This window comes from Amblyraja radiata, unplaced genomic scaffold (assembly GCF_010909765.2).
Source record: "Amblyraja radiata isolate CabotCenter1 unplaced genomic scaffold, sAmbRad1.1.pri S35, whole genome shotgun sequence".
Classification (NCBI taxonomy): Eukaryota; Metazoa; Chordata; class Chondrichthyes; order Rajiformes; family Rajidae; genus Amblyraja; species Amblyraja radiata.
The window spans coordinates 593,058-619,254 of NW_022630148.1; the positions used below are offsets into that span (position 1 = coordinate 593,058).

Here is a 26,197-nt window from a genome sequence, read left to right on the forward strand (position 1 = left end):
TCATAGCATTTCAAGCCGAGTGTAGGCCAGCAAATCCAATTTCATAGAATTTCATGCAGAATGCAGGCCAGCAAATACATTTCATAGCATTTCAAGCAGAGTGCAGGCGAGCAAATTCAATTTCATAGCATTTCAACCTCCTAACAAATCATTTATTCCAAGTACATTACAGACTCACAGTTCAGTTGATTCACAGCTTAGAATCACAGTCATGGACTCTCCCTCGCGATCTTCCATCGTGACTGACTCACGTCCAGGCATCCTGGGTTTTATAGTCCTCCCCCCCCCCCCCCTGGATGTGGTGTTACCTTCATTGTGGTGATTGACAGGCGAGAGGACCAATCAGCTGATCTCAAGATTTTTTAATCTTGAGATTTCAAGAACTGTGAGTAAGATGGCCCAAAATTATAGCGATATAGGGTCGTGTTTTTCTAAAATCAATATTTAGCGCAGACAGGAAGTGGTTAGGATGAGACTTTTAGTTCGATAGATACAGTGCGGTAACGGGATCTGAGGTCTAATTTGTCCATAGTGACCAAAATGCCCCATTTAAGCTCTCCCGGCCAGCCGCTACTTCCCAATATCCCTCTAACCCGTTACAATCCATGTATCTGTCCAAATATTATTTTACCAATTTATTTCTGCTTAGTCGACCAATACACAGCTATAACAATCAGATAATATGTAATCAATAACACATCAACTAATGAGTGTAACACTAATCATAATCGTAAAGCATAATATGGGCCAGTCAATAGTCAGAGATGCGGACAGTTGATTCTGCGGCAGGCAGGCAGCAGGTGAGACTCCAGGATGGTGTGTTGCCTCCCCTTGTGCCAGGGTCCAGGACGTCTCGAAGCAGCTGCACGACATGCTCAAGGGTGAAGTGGAGCAGTCGGAGGTTGTTGCACATGTTGGCACAAATGACATAGGTAGGAAGCAGAAGGAGGTAGGTTCTGCAAAACCACTTTACGGAATTGGGTCGAAGACTGAAAAGCAGGACCTGCAGGGTAGTGATCTCAGGATTACGTCCAATACCTCGTGCTAGTGAAGGTGTGAATGGGAAGAGGGGAAATGAACGTGTGGTTGAGGAGTTGGTGCAGGGGGCAGGGAGTTAGATTTATGGATCTTTGGGATCTCTTCTGGGGCAGGAGTGACCTGTACAAAAAGGACGGGTTGCACCTTAACTGGAGGGGGAGCAACATCCTAGTGGGAAGGTTTGCTAATGCTACTCGAGAGGGTTTCAACTAGATTGGCAGGGGGTGGGATCTCGTACGGGACAGAGGCGCGTGAGAGGCTAGAATTTGGGATGGAGGGTGGTGTGGGAGAGGTTAGTGGACAGAATAGGCTGGTGAAAGGCGGAGAGCGAGGAAGGAGGGTTGGTTTTAACTGCCCCTATTTTAATGCAAGGGGCCTGACGGGTAAGGCGGATAAGCTTGGGATGTTGTAGTGAAAAAATTACTTTTATAACAACTTAACAGGTTCGCCTCTTAATAAACAGACAACACACAAACTGTTTGGTAGACCAGTTCAAAACTTTACTTATAGCAGCCGATGGAAGGGAGGGAGAACTCTAAGTCAAGTGAGCAATTACAGACACTTCACTGTCCTCAGTCCACTTCTCTGAACAACAGAATTACATTGTATTATATAGTGTTTTTTTGTCACCTTAGCACATTCCACAGACATTAGTCATGGTCAGAGGTACAGGATAATAATTTCTACAGAATGCATCAACTCAAAGGCATCTGTCACATGGTACAAGATATATTAAAAACATTGGCCATTTGGTTAACGACATTTTATTTTATCAAATACATCAAAGAGATCTAGCTACTTCTCTGGTTCCTCTCTCAGCACCTCCTCCCTCATAAACATAGGACACTTGGTTTACGACATCTTACTTTTCCAATACATCAAAGAGATCTAGCTACTTCTCTGCTTCCTCTCTCGTCACTTGGGAGACAATGTTATTGTATTTATTATCTCACACACCGCAACCTGAGGCAAGCCTAATTTGAGACTAAATATAAGTTGTAAGCTAGCCCAGAAGCCAATTTAATATCTTATATTTTTAACTTAATTCGGCTTTATCAGTAGCCATGACTGAAACCTGGTCAATGTTCCGGGGTACAGGAGCTTCAGGAGAGACAGGGGTGAGTGAAAAAGAGGAGGGGGTTTTCGTCCAGTGAGGCTATATGGGTAGAGCTGAGGAACAAGAAAAGGATGATCACCTTGTTGGGGGTGTACTACAGACCCCCGAATAGTCAACGGGAATTAGAAGAACAAATGTGTCAGGAGATTGCAGACAGCTGCACCTCAAATAAGGTTGTTGTATTAGGAGCTTTTATCTTTCCCAATATACGCTGGGTAAATCATAGTGTGAAGGGTATAATGGGATGCAATTAAATGGGGTGACAAATTGTGAGTATAATGATGGAGTTAAAGGGGAAGTGAGTAGGAATGAGAGGAATAGATTGGTTAGATGTGCAGAGTCTCTTGCCCAGAGTAGAGGAATCGAGGACCAGAGGACATTGGTTCAATGTGATGGGGAAAAGATTTAATAGGAATCCGAGGAGTAACTTTTTCACACAAAGGGTGGTGGGTGTATGAAGTAGGCTGCGAGAGGAGGTAGTTGAGGCTGGGACTAACCCATCGTTTAAGAAACAGTTAAGGTAGGTGCATGGATAGGACAGGTTTGAAGGTTCATGAAGCAAGCGCAGGCAAGTGGGACATTGTTGGCCGGTGTTCGCAAGTTGGGTCGAATGGCCTGTTCCCACACTGTATCATACTATGACTATATTAGGATACTGTGAATGTGTTTTTCTTTGCGTGATGAATCTAATTTCAGGATCTCTTGTTTATCTCACCTGATAAAAGATGTTCAGCAGAAGCACATGGAGACTCTGCGAATACAGACTGAAAAACTGAGAGTGAACACCATCCTGATGAACGGGAAGGTTAAGGTTTTCCAGCTGCGTGATCGATACGCTGAGCTCACGGTCATCTCCACTGTTCGAGATCGGACACTGGTGGAACATGAGCTGCTGGCAAGAGGCCGGGACCATGAAGAGTGGAGAGAGGAACATCTCGGGGGAGAGTTTGAAAAAATCCGAACTGATCAGTTATTCCAGAACATTTCGGCGAGCAAATCCAAATCTGGGAGTTCGTCTGCCGTGGCCGGAGTCGCGGGGATCGGAAAAACAACAATGGTGCAAAAGATTGTTCATGACTGGGCCACGGGGAAAATATTCCAACAATTCCAGTTTGTCTTCAGTTTCAAATTCCGGGATTTGAACATGATTAAAGACAGAGTAAACCTGAGGGAACTGATTCTGGATCAATATCCTTACTTTGGGAATATGCTAGAAGAGGTCTGGAAGAACCCAGAGGGATTGCTGTTTATATTCGACGGTCTGGATGAATTCAAGGGCAAAATCGATTTTGCTGACAGTCGGAGAGACACAGAACCTAAGCACCAGTGCCCAGATCCCGAGTGGTGGTGTGAAGTGTCTGATATTATGTACAATTTAATCCAGCACAAGCTGCTCCCAGGGTGTTCAGTGCTAGTCACCACCCGCCCCACTGCGTTACATTTACTGGACAAGGCAGAGATCAGTGTCCGGGCTGAAATCCTGGGATTTGATGGTGAGGAACGGAAGGAATATTTCACCAGATGTTTTGAAGATCAGTCGGTGGCAGCAGCTGTTTTCAAACATGTGAAGGAGAACGAGATCCTGTACACCATGAGTTACAACCCCTCCTACTGCTGGATCCTTGTCCTGACACTGGGCCCCTTCTTCACACAAACACACCGGGACCCGCAGCGAGTTCCCAAGACCATCACACAACTATATTGCTACTTTATTTACAACATCCTGAAAAACCACGGCCGTGAGATTGAGAACCTCCGTGAGGTGTTACTGAGGCTTGGTCAAATGGCCTTCACTGGAGTGGCTGAGAAGAAGATTGTGTTCACAGATGAAGATTTGATCAAATACAATCTGCAGCCTTCCCAGTTCCTGTCCGGGTTCTTGATGGAACTTTTGGAGAGAGAGGATTCAGCCCGGAGCGTGGTATACACCTTCCCGCACCTCACCATCCAAGAGTTTGTAGCCGCACTCGCACAATTCCTGACTGTAGATCGCGGGGATATCACGACACTCCTCATTGAATCCCATGGCATGACAGACGGGCGATTTGAAATATTTCTCCGTTTTGTTGCTGGTCTCTCCTCCCCACGGGCAGCTTGGATCCTGGAGGAGTTACTGGGTAAATTCCCTAATCAAACAATCTGCCGAGTGAGTGACTGGGTGAAGGGGGAGGTTAAACGTCAGATTAGAAATACAGGCAGTGAGTTTGGTAAAAGGAGGCTCCTGAACACGATGCACTACCTGTTTGAGTCTCAGAGTCCTATACTGGCTCAGCAGACACTGGGATCTGTGGAAAAACTTTCATTCAGTGGACTGGGACTGACCCCGATTGACTGTGCAGTCCTGTCTCATGCCATCAGGCTCTGTGATACAATCAAAGACCTAGATCTGGAGAGCTGCCACATTCAGTGTGAAGGTCTCCAGCGGCTGGGACCGGCTCTGCACAAGTGTCAGTGCGTGAGGTAACTGTCCGTTTGTCGCTAACGCTGAACTGTAAAATTGTTCCACTATTTTGTTATTCCGTCCAGCACCCCTTCTATGGGGCCGAGCGGCCATCACTGTGCACGGGGTGGGGGAGGGGGGCACCTCTCCTATTTTACCCTCCCTCCCCCGGGTCACCAGTCATCGACCCCTTCCCCCGGGTCACACGCACGCGTTGCCGCCGTTCTCTGCACGGGGAACATTTGTCGGTCGGTCGGGGAATGAGAATAAATGGTGAAAGTCACCAAACACCACATCCACAATAATGTGCTGAGGTGTTTCCTGAAATATCTGTTTGGGGGAAGTTATCTATCACAGCTTCGCCGGGCGGCCGGTGTATCAGCTTGTTTCTTACTCTGTCTGTTTGTGTTTAGACTGGGAGACAACGACCTGGGAGATTCCGGTGTGAAACTGGCGTCTGCGGCTCTGAGGAACCCGGACTGTAAAATACACACACTGCGGTAAGTCCCAGACTGTGAGAGATTGTGTTTACACTCACTGGGTGTGTGACACTGAACATTAATATGATCAGTAATTGTGTCACTGATAAACACTGGGGATTTGCACCGTCTCCTGTCTCTCTGTGTCCCTCACGCTCACTCTCTCTCATCTCCAGGCTGCAACGTGTCGGTCTCACAGATTCTGGAGCCGAGGATCTCGTCTCCGCTCTCAGTACAAACCACACGGTTACGTGGCTGGACCTAAGTGGGAATAAACTGGGAAATTCCGGAGTGAAACTGGTGTCTGCGGCTCTGTGGAACCCGGACTGTAAAATACAGAGACTGTGGTAAGTCCCAGACTGTGAGAGATTGTGTTTACACTCACTGGGTGTGTGACACTGAACATTAATATGATCAGTAATTGTGTCACTGATAAACACTGGGGATTTGCACCGTCTCCTGTCTCTCTGTGTCCCTCACCCTCACTCTCTCTCATCTCCAGGCTGCAACGTGTCGGTCTCACAGATTCTGGAGTCGAGGATCTCGTCTCCGCTCTCAGTACAAACCACACGGTGACGTGGCTGGACCTAAGTGGGAATAAACTGGGAAATTCCGGAGTGAAACTGGTGTCTGCGGCTCTGAGGCACCCGGACTGTAAAATACAGATACTGGGGTAAGTCCCAGACTGTGAGAGATTGTGTTTACACTCACTGGGTGTGTGACACTAAACATTAATATGATCAGTAATTGTGTCACTGATAAATACTGGGGATTTGCACTGTCTCCTGTCTCTCTGTGTCCCTCACCCTCACTCTCTCTCATCTCCAGGCTGGGCAGTGTCGGTCTCACAGATTCTGGAGCCGAGGATCTCGTCTCCACTCTCAGTACAAAGCCCTCACTGACGAAGCTGTACCTGACACACAACTCCCTCACAGACCGATGTGTCCCCGCTCTCCGCCGCCTCATACTGAACCTCCCGAGTCTGGAGCTGATCGGGTGAGTGTTTGTGTTAATGTTTAATGTGATCAAATATCAGGGGATCCATCCATCCGCGGGTTTCTTTCTCCTGTGATTTTGTTCTGTAAATGTTGTTGAAATATTAACCCCAGTCCCTGTTATTGACACTGTTGTTTCATCTGTTTATTTCCATTTTATTCCTCAACTGTTTCAGGGTGAGGGTGAATAAGTTCAGTGCGACTGGGAAGAAGGAACTGAGGTCGCTGCAGGACTCCAGACCCGGACTGAGAGTGGACGTGTGAACATCTCTGGGTGTAAACGTCACCGCCCTGGGGACCGGAATATTGTTGGCCGATTCCTCGCCCTCCCCTTTAAACGGCCGCCCTCGCCTTTAAACCCCAACGCTTCCCGGGCCGGCCGGGCGGTGACATCAGAGGCGACCCTGCCCGCTGTCACGTGACCCGGGTACGCGCTGCTGCTGCTGATGCCGGATATCCGGTGCTGCCCTCCAGTGGGGGACGGGGGAATTGCAGCTGGGGGGGGGTGGGGGGTGCGGGTAACCTGTAGGATCCCAGATGTGACTTTATCATCAGCGGCCCCCGCTCTTTCTGCGGGTTGATGGTGACAACTGTATCCATTTGGCAGAGAAGATTAAACATGACTCTGGTGGATTCCAGGCCAGGGCATCGGAGATGTCCTCATTCTTCAGGGAACGGGGGTTCCCCTCTTCTACTGTAGATGAGGCTCTAACCAGGGTCTCTTCTATACCCCGTAATTCCGCTCTCACTCCCCAACCCCCCACTCGTAACAAGGGCAGAGTTCCCCTTGTCCTCACCTTCCACCCTACCAGCCGTCACATACAACAGATAATCCTCTGACATTTTCGCCACCTCCAACGGGATCCCACCACTGGCCACATCTTCCCATCTCCTCCCCTGTCTGCTTTCCGCAGAGACCGCTCCCTCCGTAACAACCTGGTCCCTTCCCACCCAAATTACCCCCTCCCCGGGCACTTTCCCTTGCAACCGCAGGAGATGCTACACTTGTCGCTTTACCTCCCCCCTCGATTCCATCCAAGGACCCAAGCAGTCTTTCCAGGTGAGGCAGAGGTTCACCTGCACCTCCTCCAACCTCATCTATTGCATCCGCTGCTCTAAATGTCAACTGCTCTACGGGATATTCTTTGTGACTGCGCTGTAATTATAGAGAAGTGTAGGTTGGTTACTTCTTACTAACCAATTGTAGTGCTTGTTAATAGAAGCTCCACCTACTATGCGGTTTATATTATCAGAAGTCTGCTTAAGTAATTAGCAAAGATACTAGAACGGAGCAAGATAGACCACTCCTGTAAATTCCAATGGACTGACGTGTAGTACTCAACGGAGCGGAACTTCCGCCATTTTAGTAAACTCGACCCGACTTCAGTTATGCCTCTCGCAGTGTAATCATCGTTGCGGGGGAACAAGTTGTGTTTACTATGTTTATAGTATCTTTGCTTGGTCACTATGTAATATTATGTTTATTGGTAATGAGTGTGAGTAGCTGCTAGTTACTGTAACACCATGCAGATGAATGCTGTGAGTGAGTGGACTTTAATAAACGTGTGTTGTACATTGACGTGTGTGCGACTCGACTCATTACAAGCAGGACAGCACAAGAATGGACCCTTCGGCCCACAATATTTGTGCATGAAAACATTTCAGTATCAGCTGAAGTTACCCACTCATCCAATCCTCTCCCTACCTTGTACTCTTGCTCACTGAAATATCTCTCGTATGCTAGAACGAAGACGACATTCTCCAACGCCTCTTGAATCGCCTCTTCCAGCCTCTGGCGGTAATGATTTGTCAAATCCAGCAGCTGTCAATCATCACACCTTTCCAGGAGCTCCATCATCGAAGACATTGGAGGAGCTGTGATGAATCAAAATAATGGAATTATCAAGTGTCTGTTTTCCTCCACCCATAGCTGTCACCACCCCCACTCTGCTAAAAGGCAGACCACATGACGGAGATGAGGCGCTCCGATCAGCGGGTTGCTGTCAGGCCACGAGCCGGATCTACCCGCACCCTGCACGGAGGGAGGGAGACCCGGCTGTGATCCTCGACTTGCCCTGACAATGGTCCCCAGGCTGTTACTGTAACTTATTCCCTGCGGCATCTAAACAATGCGCTAACTCACAACAATTGTCCCTCTCCCACTGTTCAATCCCACGGGTGCATTCTCTTCTTGATTCTGGATGGACACATTGTTCAAGTTCAAGTGAGTTTATTGTCATGTGTCCCTGTATAGGACAGTGAAATTCTTGCTTTGCTTCAGCACACAGAACATAGTAGGCATTTACTACAAAGCAGATCAGTGTGTCCATATACCATAATATAAATATATACACACATGAATAAATAAACTAATAAAGTGCAAATAACAGAAAATGGGTTCATAATAATCAGAGTTTTGTCCGAGCCAGGTTTAATAGCCTGATGGCTGTGGGGAAGTAGCTATTCCTGAACCTGGATGTTGCAGTCTTCAGGCTCCTGTACCTTCTACCTGAAGGTAGCAGGGAGATGAGTGTGTGGCCGGGATGGTGTGGGTCTTTGATGATACTGCCAGCCTTTTTGAGGCAGCTAAACCTTTTGACAGAATACACCGTTGCGACATTAAACGCAACTTATTCTCACACTTTAGCTTTAGCATTCAGAGTTCAGAGGCACAGTATGCAAACAGGCCCTTTGGCCCAGCGAGTCCATGCCAATCATCAATCGATCACCCGCTCACACTAGTTTTATGTTATCTCACGTTCTGCATATTAGGGGCACATTTATAGAGGGCAATTGATGTTCATGCCAGCATGCCATAGGGATGTGGGAGGAAACACACGCCGTCATAGGAAAAACATGCAAACTCCACACTAACGGTGGCCGTGGTTAGAAACGAACCCGAGTCTCCGGAGCCGTGAGCCAGTGGTTCTACCAGCTGCACTACTGTGCCCACACTTATTATTGTCACATGTACTGAGAAACTGTGACAATATTTTGTTTGCATGCTGTCCAATCTAATCAGGTAATACTATACATAAATACGGCCAAGCCAAGCACAAGTACAGCAGGTAGAGTGTAGAGAGTCTAATGAAATATTAATATTGTTCATTGGCTCCTTTTACCCCATCCCCGCCCTATCTCGAGGGAGAGAGAGAGGGGACGGGAGAGGGATAGAGGGGTGAGAGAGAGAGAGAGAGAGAGAGGGGAGAGAGTGGAGAGAAAGAGGGGGGGGTGGAGAGGGAGGGAAGAGAGGAGAGAGGGGGAGGGAGAGGGGGGAGAGAGATAGGAGCGAGTGAGATTGAGGGGAGAGGAGAGCCATGTCTGAGCGAGGAGCAAGGAGGGGATAGAGAAGAGAGGGGGGAGGGAGAGAGAGAGAGGAGAGACAGGAGAGAGAGGGTAGAGAGTGAGATTGAAAATTCAAGAATAAATAAACAGATAAAGTGCAAATAACAGATAATAATGGGCTATTAATGTTCAGAGGTGAGGAGAGGGAGGGGGAGAGGAGATCCATGTCTCTGAGAGAGGGAGGGAGTGAGGGGAGAGGGAGGGAGGGGGGGAGAGGGAGGGGGGAGGGAGGAGAGGGGGAGAGACAGAGAAGGAGGGTGAGGGGGGGAGAGAGAGGGAAGGGGGAGAGAGAAGGGGGGGAGAAGGGAGGGGGAAAGAGGGAGGGGAAGAGACAGAGAGGGAGAGACAGAGAGAAGGGGGGGAGAGGGGAGGTGAGAGAGAGAGGGAAGGGGGGGAGATGGGAGGGGGAAAGAAGGAGGGAAGAGACAGAGAGGGGAGGGGGGAGAGAGGGAGGGGGCAGAGGGAGGAAAGAGGGAGAGAGAGGGGGGGGGGAAGAGGCAGAGAGGGGGGAGAGACAGAGAGAAGAGGGGTAGATGGGGGGAAGAAGGAGGGGGAAAGAGGGGGGGAGAGGGGGGTGGAAAGAGAGAGAGTGAGGGGGGAGATTTTAAAATGTTACAGCCATATTCATCACTTCTGAATCTTTTTAGATGCCGAAGGAATCAAGAAAGTACACATGGTCAATGCTTACCTGCAGTTCATCGCGTGTCCTCCAGTTGGTGTAGCGCGGCAACAGTGACCCGACTGCCGTGAAACCTCCCTATTGCGGTTTAGTTAGTGATGAACTAACAACCTCTGTCTGTCTGTCTGTGTGTCTACTACACGTTGTTGTCATTCACGATGATTTAAACTTCCCACCTGTGTTTATTCAACCCATTTCCAGCGGGAATGTGAAGGTCGGTGGTGGAGAAGGAACTAACTCCCAGTGACCGAGCGCGCGGGCGAGCGACCGTTGGTGAAGAACCTTCTGGAAACGGCGGGAAATAACGGGCGGCAACGGCTGAGGGAGCGCGAGCGGGAGCGGCGACAGTTGCTGGGATCCCGGCGGCCATCTTGACTGCTGGCAGTCCGTCAGTCAGTCAGTCTCCCGTTGACGTCAATGGGGGTGAAGCCAGAGGCGGCCATCTTGACTACTGGCAGTCCGTCAGTCAGTCTCCCGTTGACGTCAACAGTGTGGTCTGTGTCCGCCCGCCCGGGAGCGATGGTCGACAGTCGGGGCGGGTTAGTGTGGGTGGTGGGTGGTGGGTGGTGGGGGGGTTAACGGGGGCATTGAACAATTTGATTGAGTTTACGGGCCACAAGCGTCGGCGACAGTTCGGCGGCGGCGATGGACGGTTAGTGGGGGGGGGGGTGGGGCCGCCCGGGAGCGAGTGTAATACAGTTTATCCGCCCGGGAGCGAGTGTAATACAGTTTATCCGCCCGGGAGCGAGTGTAATACAGTTGTGTGGGGGGTGGGGGGGGGGCATCGACAGTTGGCGCTGGACGGGAGCGAGCACCTTTGCGGGGCCCCACGCGCTGTTACCCCCCCCCCCCCCCCATGCATCCCATTGGCTGCCGCCGCCGCCGACGTCCCCGCGCGCTGCCTCTTCCCGCCAAGTCGGGGGGTCGACTGTAGCCGCCATTTTGAAGGACAGCCTCGATATTGTCATGGTGTCGGTCCACTACATCTACAGCTCACTGTTCTGCTGTAAACTGCTGTAATCCACCCTATCTGTCTTTCTTCAGCTTCCCCAATAACAAAGAAAGGTGAAGAAATATTATTGTTGTCTGTCGATGTTATTCGGTCCTGAATATGGTATTTTCTGTTGAGAGGGGAAGGGGGCAGAGGAGAGGTGTATGAGAGGGGGAGGGCGGAAGGAGGGGGAGGAGGAGGAGAAGGGGAGAGGATAAGGGGGGGAAGAGAAGGGGGGGGGGAGGAAAGTGGGGAAGGGGGAGAGGAGAATGGAGGAGAGGGGGGGAAATAGGACAGAGAGCGTGGAAAAAGGAGGGGGGTGGGGAATGGAGGAGCGGGGGAGCGGGGGAGGGGGAGACGAGGAGGGGGAGAGGAGAAGGGGAGAGGAGAAGGGGGGAGGGGGAGAGGAGAAGGGGGGAGGGGGAGAGGAGAAGGGGGGGGAAATAGGACAGAGGGGGGAAAGAGGAGGGGAGGGGGGAAAGAGGAGAGGGGTGGGGGAGAGGAGAAGGGGGGAGAGGAGAAGGAGGGGGGGAGGAGAAGGGGAGCGGAGACGTGAAGGGGGAGGGGGAGAGTAGAAGGGGGGAGGGGGAGAGTAGAAGAGGGGGTGGGGAGAGAGGAGAGAGTAGGAGGAGGGGGGTAGAGAGGGGATACAGCACGTCTCCGTTGCTCTGTATCTTTGCCTGTAATCACCACCACTGGATGTCACAAACGTATCCTACACCCACTAGGGACAATGTTTACATTCACCAAGCCAATTCACCTGCAAACCTGCACGTCTTTGGAATGTGGGAGGTAACCGGAGATCTGGGAGAAAACCCACGCAGGTCACGGGGAGAACATGCAAACTCCGCACAGACAGCGCCCGTAGTCGGGATGGAACCCGATCACAAGAATGATCACAGGAATGAGTAAGTTAACCTATGATGAGCGTTTGGCGGCGCTGGGCCTGCACTCGCTGGAGTTTCGAGGAATGAGGGGGAACCTCTTTGAAACATACAGAATATTGAAAGGCCTGGATAGAGTGGATGTGGAGGCAATGTTCCCACTAGTGGAAGAGTATTGGACTGGAGGTCATAGCCTCAGAATTAAAGGACGTTTTGGGAAGCAGATAAGTAGGAACTTCTTTAGTCAGAGCGTGGCGCATCTGTGGAACTCTTTGCCACAGAAGTGGATATTTCTAAGGCAGAGATTCAGACAGATTTATGATTAGTGCGGGTGCCAGGAGTTATGGGGAGAAGGCAGGAGAATGGGGTTAGGAGGGAGAGATAGATCAGACATGATTGAATGGGGAGTAGACTTGATGGGCCGAATGGTCTAATTCTGCTCCTATCACTCATGACCGTATGAAGCCCCGGACTTGGAACCGTGGCCTGGAGGCATCAACTGATACAGCGGTGAACATAGTTCATCATGATCATTATCTTTGCCCAGGGTGTGTTCATTTAAAGTAACAGACAGTGGGCAAGAGGAAAGAGTGTTTCCAGATATTCAACATTCACCGGAGAGTGGGCCCGCGGGCACCTCTGTGCCAACCTTGTTCCTGGAAGCCGGTGACCTCATACAGATGTGAGAGCCTCTCTGGAGGTTTTTATCCAGTGAATTCTTCTGCAGTTGTACAGGGCTCTGGTGAGACCACATCTGGAGTATTGTGTACAGTTTTGGCCTCCTAATTTGAGGAAGGACATCCTTGTGATTGAGGCAGTGCAGCGAAGGATCACGAGATTGATCCCTGGGATGGCGGGACTGTCATATGAGGAAAGATTGAAAAGACTAGGCTTGTATTCACTGGAGTTTAGAAGGATGAGGGGGTGGTTCTTATAGAAACATATAAAATTATAAAAAGATTGGACAAGCTAGATGCAGGAAAAATGTTCCCAATGTTGGGTGAGTCCAGAACCAGGGGCCAACAATCTTAGAATAAATGGGAGGTAATTTAAGACTGAGGTGAGAAAAAACTGTTTCACCCAGAGAGTTGTGAATTTATGGAATTCCCTGCCACAGAGGGCAGTGGAGGCCAAATCACTGGATGGATTTAAGAGAGAGTTAGATAGAACCCTAGGGGCTAGTGGAGTCGAGGGATATGGGGAGAAGGCAGACACTGGTTATTGATTGGGGACGATCAGCCATGATCACAATGAATGGTGGTGCTGGCTCAATGTGCCAAATGGCCTCCTCCTGCACCTATTTTCTATGTTTCTATAACAGGTTATTTGGTGAACGATGTATCACCAGGCTGAGGCGGGATATCACATGTGTCCACAGCTCATGGCATTTCTTGTGAGGCAGAGAGGGAAAGACTGGAGGATAAATAAACACTGTAACCAGGCAAGTTGGGAAAACGGGCAACTTGTTTCATCAATCCGAACCGCACGGACCACTGCGTGATTGGGAACAATCCCGTGTCTTGGAAACAGGGTGTGGAGGGAGGCATAATCTGATCAAACTGTGAACTCAGTTAAACATTATCAGACAGAGATGAGCTTTGCCCAGCGTTTATTAATTTACCGTCAGAGCCCATAAAGCTGGGTGGATGCGATCGGAATCAGGAGACCTTACAAGGTCGGGCAGTAGACAAACTTTACATAGAAACATAGACAATAGGTGCAGGAGTAGAGGCCATTCGGCCCTTCGAGCCTGCACCGCCATTCAATATGATCATGGCTGATCATCCAACTCAGTATCCCGTACCTGCCTTCTCTCCATACCCCCTGATCCCTTTAGCCACAAGGGCCACATCTAACTCCCTCTTAAATATAGCCAATGAACTGTGGCCTCAACTACCTTCTGTGGCAGAGAGTTCCAGAGATTCACCACTCTCTGTGTGAAAAATGTTTTTCTCATCTCGGTCTTAAAGGATTTCCCCCTTATCCTTAAGCTGTGACCCCTTGTCCTGGACTTCCCCAACATCGGGAACAATCTTCCTGCATCTAGCCTGTCCAACCACTTAAGAATTTTGTAAGTTTCTATAAGATCCCCCCTCAATCTCCTAAATTCTAGCGAGTACAAGCCGAGTCTATCCAGTCTTTCTTCATATGAAAGTCCTGACATCCCAGGAATCAGTCTGGTGAACCTTCTCTGTACTCCCTCTATGGCAATAATGTCCTTCCTCAGATTAGGAGACCAAAACTGTACGCAATACTCCAGGTGTGGTCTCACCAAGACCCTGTACAACTGCAGTAGAACCTCCCTGCTCCTATACTCAAATCCTTTTGCTATGAAAGCTAACATACCATTCGCTTTCTCCACTGCCTGCTGCACCTGCATGCCTACTTTCAATGATTGGTGTACCATGACACCCAGGTCTCATTGCATCTCCCCTTTTCCCAATCGGCCACCATTTAGATAACCTGTGCTCTTCGGTTAAAATGGCCACTTCACAGTTTTATGGAACTGTTCATTGAGGCTCATATTTAACATTTCTATGTCACATTTGTTATGTGGGAATTATTGTGGACAATTGTGTTTTGTACGGGCAAATGTAACAATCTAGAGATTTACAACCAGAATAGACAAATATATATTTATGAGAGGCATAGTTCAGATAGACTATGGGGTCGTGCTGAGTGGAATTGGGCGGGGGGGGTATGTAAAAGACTATGATGCAGGACTTTGTGGGTAATGACTCCAATAACTTCCGACGTCAGATGCAGAGTAAAATAAGACTGGTGAGGAATTGGGTTGCAGGGGTCTATAGTCTTACAATAAATTATTCTATGCGCTGAAAAAGTCAGTTTTGAGCAAAACAAAGTGTTGGAACTAATCGCTTCACAGAGTCTTTGTATAATTCAGTACCAACATCACGGATCTGGGTGTGGACCTGTTTGCTGATGAGGCTGAAGACCAACTTTATGACTGTGTTATCCATTGGCCTTTACTCAGGGTGTGATCACCCGCTGCTGGGACCAACAAAACTCACTCACGCAGACTCGCTTGAAGCAGAATCGGGAGCAGAGCGTCAGGTAAGAACACAAACCTTGTGGGGCAACATCGTGGCGTTTTCACAGGAATTCCTGCCACGGCAGTATTTCTATACAGCTGTGAAAGTCTCTATGTTGGTGTGTTATTAATGGTTCTGTAAGGAAATAGTTTTTGTTTTAAACATAAGTATTTCTCAATATTCAAAGCTGAACTTCCTCAAGTATTCTCAGCTGTTAGTATCCATTCCTGGCAGGTATGAGCAAGTTTGAGATGTTGGGGCTTTTCCTGTTGGCATGTAGGGTGTGATTGTGGCTAAAGCCCGTGTTCCCAGCAAGCGTGGACAACGGCGGGGAGACAACAATCACCGTGGTGGTGGTGGTGGTGGTGGACCAATATGGAGAGAGTGGGTGAACGATAACAACAGCTATAAACAAATAGAGTCAAGAGTGTTTTATTGTCATATGTCCCGGACATGACAATGAAATTCTTACTTGCTGCAGCACAACAGAAAGAGTGAACATGTAAACATTGTATAAAAAGCGTGAAAAAAAGAATAAGTTCAATAAATAACAAATATAGTGCAAATAACAAATAATAATATAGTCTTTTGCAGTTCAGAGCTCATAGCTTATTTGTTGTGTTTAATAGCCTGATGGCTGTGGGGAAGAAGCTGTTCCTGAACCTGGACGTTGCAGATTTCAGGCTCCTGAACCTTCTTCCTAATGGCAGCGGTGAGATGAGTGTGTGGCCAGGATGATGTGGGTCCTTGATGATTTTGGCTTCCTTTTTGAGGCAGCGACTACGATAGATCCCTTCGACGGTGGGGGGGTCAGAGCCGGTGATGGGCTGGGCAGTGGTCACAACTTTTTGTAGTCATTCGCTCCTGGTCGTTCAAGTTGCCGAACCAGGCCACGATGCAACCGGTCAGAATGCTCTCTACCGTGCACCTGTAGAAGTAGAAATAGTGTTATACTCCATCTATATTATTCACAATTAGATAGTCCATTGGATATAGTATGGTGTTGTCTTTCATAGTGATCGCACCAAAACCACAAATAGTGGACAGAACTCTTCCAGCAGACCGATCAGTTTCTGAAGAGCCCAACACACAGTAACACAGAACGCCATGTTCACCTCCACAGAGGGATATATTGAAGGGAATCTCAGCTCCTGGGTTCCATATGATTCATTTATCTTGATCACGGTTAGAAGATCCAATGATTTCCTTACAGAAGCATTTTCGCAGCATTTCATTCTGTTGAAAATATGTGAACATCTGACAGATTGATAGATAATTGTGAAATTAACAGGTTAAAATATATCAACGGGTAGAAAAAACTAACCGATACACTAAGTACAATTTAGCTTTCACTCTGATTCTAAACCACAACTAAATCGTAGACATATTAGTCTCATCTGAGAACTCTAACTGTTGTCTTATCTCCAGGAGGTTATAGTCACGGTCCTGTTGCACAATGTCCATAACTGTAATAAGCCAGGATGGACACTGGAATCAGATTTAATTCCAAAATGCCTTGACGCTAGGATTGGTGCAGCTACAATCCTAACGTGTACAGCCAGGATCTGCTGTAAGTAACAGACAGTGGGCAAGAGGAAAGAGTGTTTCCAGATATTCAGCATTCACCGGAGAGTGGGCCCGTGGGCATCTCTGTGTCAACCTTGTTCCTGGAGGCCGGTGACCTCATAGAGATCTGAGAGTCTCTCTGGAGGTTTTTATCCTGTGAATGACAGGTTGTTTGGTGAACGATGTATCATCAGGCTGAGGCGGGATGTCACATGTGTCCACAGCTCATGGCATTTCTTGTGAGGCAGAGGGAAAGACTGGAGGATAAATAAACACTGTAACCGGGCAAGTTGGGAAAACGGGCAACTTGTTTCATCAATCCGAACCGCACGGACCACCGCGTGATTGGGAACAATCCCGTGTCTTGGAAATGTTAGCATTCATAGCAAAAGGATTTGAGTATAGGAGCAGGGAGGTTCTACTGCAGTTGTACAGGGTCTTGGTGAGACCACACCTGGAGTATTGCGTACAGTTTTGGTCGCCTAATCTGAGGAAAGACATTCTTGCCGTAGAGGGAGTGCAGAGAAGGTTCACCGGACTGATTCCTGGGATGTCAGGACTTTCATATGAAGAAAGACTGGATAGACTCAACTTGTACTCACTAGAATTTAGAAGATTGAGGGGGGATCTTATAGAAACGTACAAAATTCTTAAAGGGTTGGACAGGCTAGATGCAGGAAGATTGTTCCCGATGTTGGGGAAGTCCAGAACAAGGGGCCACACACACAGTTTAAGGAGAAGGGGGAAGTCGAGATGAGAAAACCATTTTTTTTCACACAGAGAGTGGTGAATCTGTGGAATTCTCTGCCACAGAAGGTAGTTGAGGCCACAGTTCATTGGCTATATTTAAGAGGGAGTTAGATGTGGCCCTTGTGACTAAAGGGATCAGGGGTTATGGGGAGAAGGCAGGTACAGGATACTGAGTTGGATGATCAGCCATGATCATATTGAATGACGGTGCAGGCTCGAAGGGCCGAATGGCCTCCTCCTGCACCTAATTTGTATGTAAACAGGGTGTGGAGGGAGGCATAATCTGATCAAACTGTGAACTCAGTTAAACACTATCAGACAGAGATGAGCTTTGCCCAGCGTTTATTAATTTACCGTCAGAGCCCATAAAGCTGAGTGGATGCGATCGGAATCAGGAGACCATAGAAGGTCGGGCAATAGACAAACTTTACATAGATACATAGAAAATAGGTGCAGGAGTAGAGGCCATTAGGCCCTTCGAGCCTGCACCGCCATTCAATATGATCATGGCTGATCATCCAACTCAGTATCCTGTACCTGCCTTCTCTCCATACCCCCTGATCCCTTTAGCCACAAGGGCCACATCGAACTCCCTCTTAAATATAGCCAATGAACTGGCCTCAACTACCCTCTGTGGCAGAGAGTTCCAGAGTTTTACCACTGTGTGAAAAATGTTTTTCTCATCTCGGTCTTAAAGGATTTCCCCCTTATCCTTAAGCTGTGACCCCTTGTCCTGGACTTCCCCAACATCGGGAACAATCTTCCTGCATCTAGCCTGTCCAACCCCTTAAGAATTTTGTAAGTTTCTATAAGATCCCCCCTCAATCTCCTAAGTTCTAGCGAGTACAAGCCGAGTCTATCCAGTCTTTCTTCATATGAAAGTCCTGACATCCCAGGAATCAGTCTGGTGAACCTTCTCTGTACTCCCTCTATGGCAATAATGTCCTTCCTCAGATTTGGAGACCAAAACTGTACGCAATACTCCAGGTGTGGTCTCACCAAGACCCTGTACAACTGCAGTAGAACCTCCCTGCTCCTATACTCAAATCCTTTTGATATGAAAGCTAACATACCATTCGCTTTCTCCACTGCCTGCTGCACCTGCATGCCTACTTTCAATGATTGGTGTACCATGACACCCAGGTCTCATTGCATCTCCCCTTTTCCCAATCGGCCACCATTTAGATAACCTGTGCTCTTCGGATAAAATGGCCACTTCACAGTTTTATGGAACTGTTCATTGAGGCTCATATTTAACATTTCTATGTCACATTTGTTATGTGGGAATTATTGTGGACAATTGTGTTTTGTACAGGCAAACGTAACAATCTAGAGATTTACAACCAGAATAAACAAATATATAGTTATGAGAGGCATAGTTCAGATAGACTATGGGGTCGTGCTGAGTGGAATTGGGCGGGGAGGGGGGGGGGGGTATTTAAAAGATTATGATGCAGGACTTTGTGGGTAATGACTCCAATAACGTCAGATGCAGAGTAAAATAAGACTGGTGAGGAATTGGGTTGCAGGGGTCTATAGTCTTACAATAAATTATTCTATGCGCTGAAAACGTCAGTTTTGAGCAAAACAAAGTGTTGGAACTAATCGCTTCACAGAGTCTTTGTATAATTCAGTACCAACATCACGGATCTGGGTGTGGACCTGTTTGCTGATGAGGCTGAAGACCAACTTTATGACTGTGTTATCCATTGGCCTTTACTCAGGGTGTGATCACCCGCTGCTGGGACCAACAAAACTCACTCACGCAGACTCGCTTGAAGCAGAATCGGGAGCATGGCGTCAGGTAAGAACACAAGCCTTGTGGGGCAACATTGTGGCGTTTTCACAGGAATTCCTGCCACAGCAGTATTTCTATACAGCTGTGAAAGTCTCTATGTTGGTGTGTTATTAATGGTTCTGTAAGGAAATAGTTTTTGTTTTAAACATAAGTATTTCTCAATATTCAAAGCTGAACTTCCTCAAGTATTCTCAGCTGTTAGTATCCATTGCTGGCAGCTATGAGCAAGTTTGAGATGTCGGGGCTTTTCCTGTTGGCATGTAGGGTGTGATTGTGGCTAAAGCCCGTGTTCCCAGCAAGCGTGGACAATGGCGGGGAAACAACAGTCACCGTGGTGGTGGTGGTGGACCAATATAGAGAGAGTGGGTGAACGATAACAACAGCTATAAACAAATAGAATCAAGAGTGTTTTATTGTCATATGTCCCGGACGTGACAATGAAATTCTTACTTGCTGCAGCACAACAGAAAGAGTGAACATGTAAACATTGTATAAAAAGCGTGAAAAAAAGAATAAGTTCAATAAATAACAAATATAGCGCAAATAACAAATAATAATATAGCCTTTTGCAGTTCAGAGCTCATAGCTTATTCGTTGTGTTTAATAGCCTGATGGCTGTGGGGAAGTAGCTGTTCCTGAACCTGGACGTTGCAGATTTCAGGCTCCTGAACCTTCTTCCTAATGGCAGCGGTGAGATGAGTGTGTGGCTAGGATGCTGTGGGTCCTTGATGATTTTGGCTTCCTTTTTGAGGCAGCGACTACGATAGATCCCTTCGACGGTGGGGAGGTCAGAGTCGGTGATGGACTGGGCAGTGGTCACAACTTTTTGTAGTCATTCGCTCCTGGTCGTTCAAGTTGCCGAACCAGGCCACGATACAACCGGTCAGAATGCTCTCTACCGTGCACCTGTAGAAGTAGAAATAGTGTTATACTCCATCTATATTATTCACAATTAGATAGTCCATTGGATATAGTATGGTGTTGTCTTTCATAGTGAACGCACCGAAACCACAAATAGTGGACAGAACTCTTCCAGCAGACCGATCAGTTTCTGAAGAGCCCAACACACAGTAACACTGAATGCCATGTTCACCTCCACAGAGCGATATATTGAGGGGAATCTCAGCTCTTGGGTTCCATATGATTCATTTATCTTGAGCACGGTTAGAAGATCCAATGATTTCCTTACAGAAGCATTTTCGCAGCATTTCATTCTGTTGAATATATGTGAACATCTGACAGATTGATAGATAATTGTGAAATTAACAGGTTAAAATATATCAACGGGTAGAAAAAACTAACCGATACACTAAGTACAATTTAGCTTTCACTCTGATTCTAAACCACAACTAAATCGTAGACATATTAGTCTCATCTGAGAACTCTAACTGTTGTCTTATCTCCAGGAGGTTATAGTCACGGTCCTGTTGCACAATGTCCATAACTGTACTAACCCAGGATGGACACTGGAATCAGATTTAATTCCAAAATGCCTTGACGCTAGGATTGGTGCAGCTACAATCCTAACGTGTACAGCCAGGATCTGCTGAAAGTAACACACAGTGGGCAAGAGGAAAGAGTGTTTCCAGATATTCAGCATTCACCGGAGAGTGGGCCCGCGGGCACCTCTGTGTCAACCTTTTTCCTGGAGGCCGGTGACCTCATAGAGATCTGAGATTCTCTCTGGAGGTTTTTATCCTGTGAATAACAGGTTGTTTGGTGAACGATGTATCACCAGGCTGAGGCGGGATGTCACATGTGTCCACAGCTCATGGCATTTCTTGTGAGGCAGAGAGGGAAAGACTGGAGGATAAATAAACACTGTAACCGGGCAAGTTGAGAAAATGGGCAACTTGTTTCATCAATCCGAACCGCAAGGACCACCGCGTGATTGGGAACAATCCCGTGTCTTGGAAATGTTAGCATTCATAGCAAAAGGATTTGAGTACAGGAGCAGGGAGGTTCTACTGCAGTTGTACAGGGTCTTGGTGAGACCACACCTGGAGTATTGCGTACAGTTTTGGTCCCCTAATCTGAGGAAAGACATTCTTGCCGTAGAGGGAGTGCAGAGAAGGTTCACCAGACTGATTCCTGGGATGTCAGGACTTTCATATGAAGAAAGACTGGATTGACTCAGCTTGTACTCGCTAGAATTTAGATGATTGAGGGGGGATCTTATAAAAACGTACAAAATTCTTAAAGGGTTGGACAGGCTAGATGCAGGAAGATTGTTCCCGATGTTGGGGAAGTCCAGGACAAGGGGCCACACACACAGTTTAAGGAGAAGGGGGAAGTCGAGATGAGAAAAACATTTTTTTCACACAGAGAGTGGTGAATCTGTAGAATTCTCTGCCACAGAAGGTAGTTGAGGCCACAGTTCATTGGCTATATTTAAGAGGGAGTTAGATGTGGCCCTTGTGACTAAAGGGATCAGGGGGTATGGAGAGAAGGCAGGTACAGGATACTGAGTTGGATGATCAGCCATGATCATATTGAATGACGGTGCAGGCTCGAAGGGCCGAATGGCCTCCTCCTGCACCTAATTTGTATGTAAACAGGGTGTGGAGGGAGGCATAATCTGATCAAACTGTGAACTCAGTTAAACACTATCAGACAGAGATGAACTTTGCCCAGCGTTTATTAATTTACCGTCAGAGCCCATAAAGCTGGGTGGATGCGATCGGAATCAGGAGACCTTACAAGGTCGGGCAGTAGACAAACTTTAACCTGGGGTCTTCGGATAAAACGGCCACTTCACAGTTTTATGGAACTGTTCATTGGAGCTGATATTTAACATTTTATTGTCACATTTGTTATGTGGGAATTATTGTGGACAATTGTGTTTTGTACGGGCAAATGTAACAATCTAGAGATTTTCAACCAGAATAAACAAATATATTTCCTTCACTCCATAGATGCTGCTGCACCCACTGAGTTTCTCCAGCATTTTTGTATACATTAAACAAATATATAGTTATGAGAGGCATAGTTCAGATAGACTATGGGGTCGTGCTGAGTGGAATTGGGGGGGGGGGGGGGGGGGGGGGGGGGGGGGGGGGGGCAGTATGTAAAAGATTATGATGCAGGGCTTTGAGGGTAACGATATGCGAAAAACCTCCGATATAGAAACATAGAAAATAGGTGCAGGAGTAGAGGCCATTTGGCCCTTCGAGCCTGCACCGCTGTTCAAAATGATCATGGCTGATCATCCAACTCAGTATCCCGTACCTGCCTTCTCTCCATACCCCCTGATCCCTTTAGCCACAAGGGCCACATCTAACTCTCTCTTAAATATAGCCAATGAACTGTGGCCTCAACTACCTTCTGTGGCAGAGAATTCCACAGATTCACCACTCTCTGTGTGAAAAAAAATGTTTTTCTCATCTCGGTCCTAAAGGATTTCCCCTCTATCCTTAAACTGTGACCCCTTGTCCTGGACTTTCCCAACAACAGGAACAATCTTCCTGCATCTAGCCTGTCCAACCCCTTAAGAATTTTGTAAGTTTCTATAAGATCCCCCCTTAATCTCCTAAATTCTAGCGAGTACAAGCCGAGTCTATCCAGTCTTTCTTCATATGAAAGTCCTGACATCCCAGGAATCAGTCTGGTGAACCTTCTCTGCACTCCCTCTATGGCAATAATGTCCTTCCTCAGAATTGGAGACCAAAACTGTACGCAATACTCCAGGTGTGGTCTCACCAAGACCCTGTACAACTGCAGTAGAACCTCCCTGCTCCTATACTCAAATCCTCTGTGGCAAGAATGTCTTTCCTCAGATTAGGAGACCAAAACTGTACGCAATACACCAGGTGTGGTCTCACCAAGACCCTGTACAACTGCAGTAGAACCAATATCAGGTGCGTAATAAAATAAGACTGGTGAGGAATTGGGGTGAAGACCTGAAGCAGTTACAATTACACCCCCTCTGAAGCAGTTACGGGCCTGTCCCACTTTCACCACCTAATTCACGACCTCTGCCGAGTTTGCCCTTGACTCATACTCGCAGCATGGTCGTCACAAGGTCGTAGGTAGGTCGTAGCAGGCCGTGATGCTAGTCGTAGGTACTCGTGGCATCAAGTAAGTCGGGGCATTTTTCTAGCCTGATGAAAAATGTCCACGTGTAAAAAAGGTGGTGAAAGTGGGACAGGCCCTTTACAATTGTAATAAATGAATCGACTACACCAACCGAGCTGAATCAACGGGTATGTCGTGACTCCTCTCTGGAGCAGTTGCAACTACTGTGGGGACCTGGTTATTGCCACCATGAGCTGATGTTGTAAGTTTTAATCAAACAAGTCAAGTCAAGCCAACTTTATTTGTCACACACACATACAAGATGTGCAGTGTAATGAAAGTGGCAATGCCTGCGGATTGTGCAAAAACTATAGAAAAGAATCAGTATTTACATGTTAGAAAATATTTTTTTACAAAAGACACAACTTCAATCTGGTTTTAGGAAAAAATATAGTACGTCAACAGCTGCTTTAAAAGTAGTAAATGATTTTATTGAATTTTTAGACAATAAGCAACACTGTGCAGCCCTTTTCGTTGACCTATCAAAGGCTTTCGATACTGTGGATCATGCCTTATTGTTACAAAGACTATGCAGCATCGGTTTGTCTGATCAAGCTGTCTGTTGGTTTAAAAACTATCTATCAGGCAGATCCCAGTGTGTGCGAGCAGAAGGTATTACTTCTAGCTCTCTTAATGTATCCAAGGGTGTGCCACAGGGATCGGTTCTAGGACCTTTATTATTTACTATTTATATTAATAGTCTAGATCATAAAGCTCCGAACGCAAATTTTAACTTTTATGCTGACAACACAGTGGTATATTGCTCTGCGTCTACCCCAAATCAGGCTCTCTGTCAGCTCCAAACTGCTTTTAACACTGTGCAACGTAACCTGTGTGATTTAAAACTTAAATGCTGACAAGACAAAGCTCATGTTGTTCACTAAAGCTAAATCAAAGCCCTCGGACCTCCCTCCTATCACCACTTTGCAGGGCTCTGTGGTTGAATCTGTGCCTCAATATAAATATCTGGGAATTATAATTGACGATTCTCTCTCTTTTAAACCTCATATCCAGCAACTTGTGAAAAAACTAAAGATAAAATTAGGTTTTTACTTTAGAAACAAATCTTGTTTTTCTTTTGAAGCCAAAAAAAGACTTGTTGCTGCAACGTTTATGTCTGTGTTGGACTATGGTGATGTTTTATATATGAATGCATCTTCAAAATGCCTACAGTCTTTGGACACGGTCCACCACGGAGCACTGAGATTTGTTACTAATTTTAAAACCCTCACGCACCACTGCACTTTGTATGCTCAAGTTGGATGGTTTGCCCTGTCCACCCGCAGACTCCATCATTGGCATATCCTTATTTATAAGACTATCCTCGGTGTTCTTCCTTCATACCTGCAGAAGTATGTAATTCGAAAAAGCACAGGTACTTATCAGCTCCGCTCTGAGGACTTGTTCTTACTAACTGTACCTAAAGTCCGTACTGAACTGGGGAAAAGGGCATTTAGTTATGCTGCTCCCTTCGCATGGAACCAGCTGCAGAATGAACAGAAACTTAAGGAGCTGGTTTCTATAAACAGATTTAAATCCCTTCTTAATGATGTTGAAGCGGGCTCTTCTGTCTGTACATGCTTTGTTTGATGATGTTCTGACTGTACCTCTATTTATATGTTCTCTGTTGTTTTTTTTAAATTATTGTCTGTAACTGTGGAACTGTGCTGCTGCCTGTCTTGGCCAGGACTCTCTTGTAAAAGAGATTTTTAATCTCAATGAGACTTCTCCTGGTTAAATAAAGGTTAAATAAAATAAATAAAAACAACACAACAGTAAATGAGTCGCTGGTGAGATCAGAGTTTACAGTCCTGACGGCCTGTGGGAAGAAACTCCGTCTCATCCTCTCTGTTTTCACACATGGCAACGGAGGCGCTTGCCTGACCGTAGCAGCTGGAACAGTCCGTTGCTGGGGGGGTAGGGGTCCCCCATAATGTTGCTGGCTCTGGATCTGCGCCTCCTGGTGTATAGGTCCTGCAGGGGGGCGAGTGTAGTGCCCATAGTGTGTTCGGCCGAATGCACCACTCTCTGCAGAGCCTTCCTGTCCTGGGCAGAGCTGTTCCCAAACCAGATTGAGATGTTGCCGGACAAGATGCTTTCTACAGCCCCAGAGTAGAAGCGCTGAAGGATCCTCAGAGAGACTCTGAATTTCCTCAGCTGTCTGAGGTGGTAAAGGCGCTGTCTTGCCTTACTCACCAGTGTGTGGTGACCCTCCATGTGCAGCGATCAGTGGAGGAAAACAGACAACCCTTGATAATTCCATTATTTTGATTCATCACAGCTCCTCCAATGTCTTCGATGATGGAGCTCCTGGAAAGGTGTGATGATTGGCAGCTGCTGGATTTGACAAATCATTACCGCCAGAGGCTGGAAGCGGCGATTCAAGAGGCAGTGGAGATGGTCGTCTTCGTTCTAGCATACGAGAGATATTTCAGTGAGCAAGAGTACAAGGTAGGGAGAGGATTGGATGAGTGGGTAACTTCAGCCGATACTCAAATGTTTTTATGCACAAAGATTGTGGGCCGAAGGGTCCATTCTTGTGCTGTACTGCTCTCTATAATTGCAGCTCAGTACGGCGCAGTCACAAAGAATATCCCGCACAGTGGTGGTGAGTTTCACAAACACGTCATTATATTCAGGATGTGGTGGGTAACACCGTGAGAGAACCCAAAGAGTTTCAATGAGTCACGTCACCTGCAGCATTTTAAACCGATCGTGACACAATAGTTCTCTGTGGATTTTAAATATTTGACATAATTTTTAAAGATAGTGGAGTCGGGGGATATGGGGAGAAGGCAGGAACTGGATACTGATTGGGGATGATCAGCCATGATCACATTGAATGGCGGTGCTGGCTTTAAGAGCCCTATCTAGCTCTCTCTTGACAGTATCCAGAGAACCGGCCTCCACCGCCCTCTGAGGCAGAGAATTCTACAGATTCACAACTCTCTGTGAGAAAATGTGTTTCCTCATCTCCGTTTTAAATGG

The 26,197-nt window shown here is 47.2% G+C and overlaps 1 protein-coding gene across 1 annotated transcript in view; it reads left to right on the forward strand.

Annotated features, from left to right (window-relative positions):
* The window catches only part of LOC116969382 (ribonuclease inhibitor-like), a 133,404-nt gene that overhangs the window by 23,484 nt on the left and 83,723 nt on the right, over nt 1-26,197 (forward strand). The window contains exons 8-9 of the mRNA XM_033016247.1: nt 5,251-5,421; nt 5,577-5,747. Coding sequence (XP_032872138.1) covers nt 5,251-5,421; nt 5,577-5,747 — 342 coding nt within the window. The remainder of the gene's footprint in view (nt 1-5,250; nt 5,422-5,576; nt 5,748-26,197) is intronic.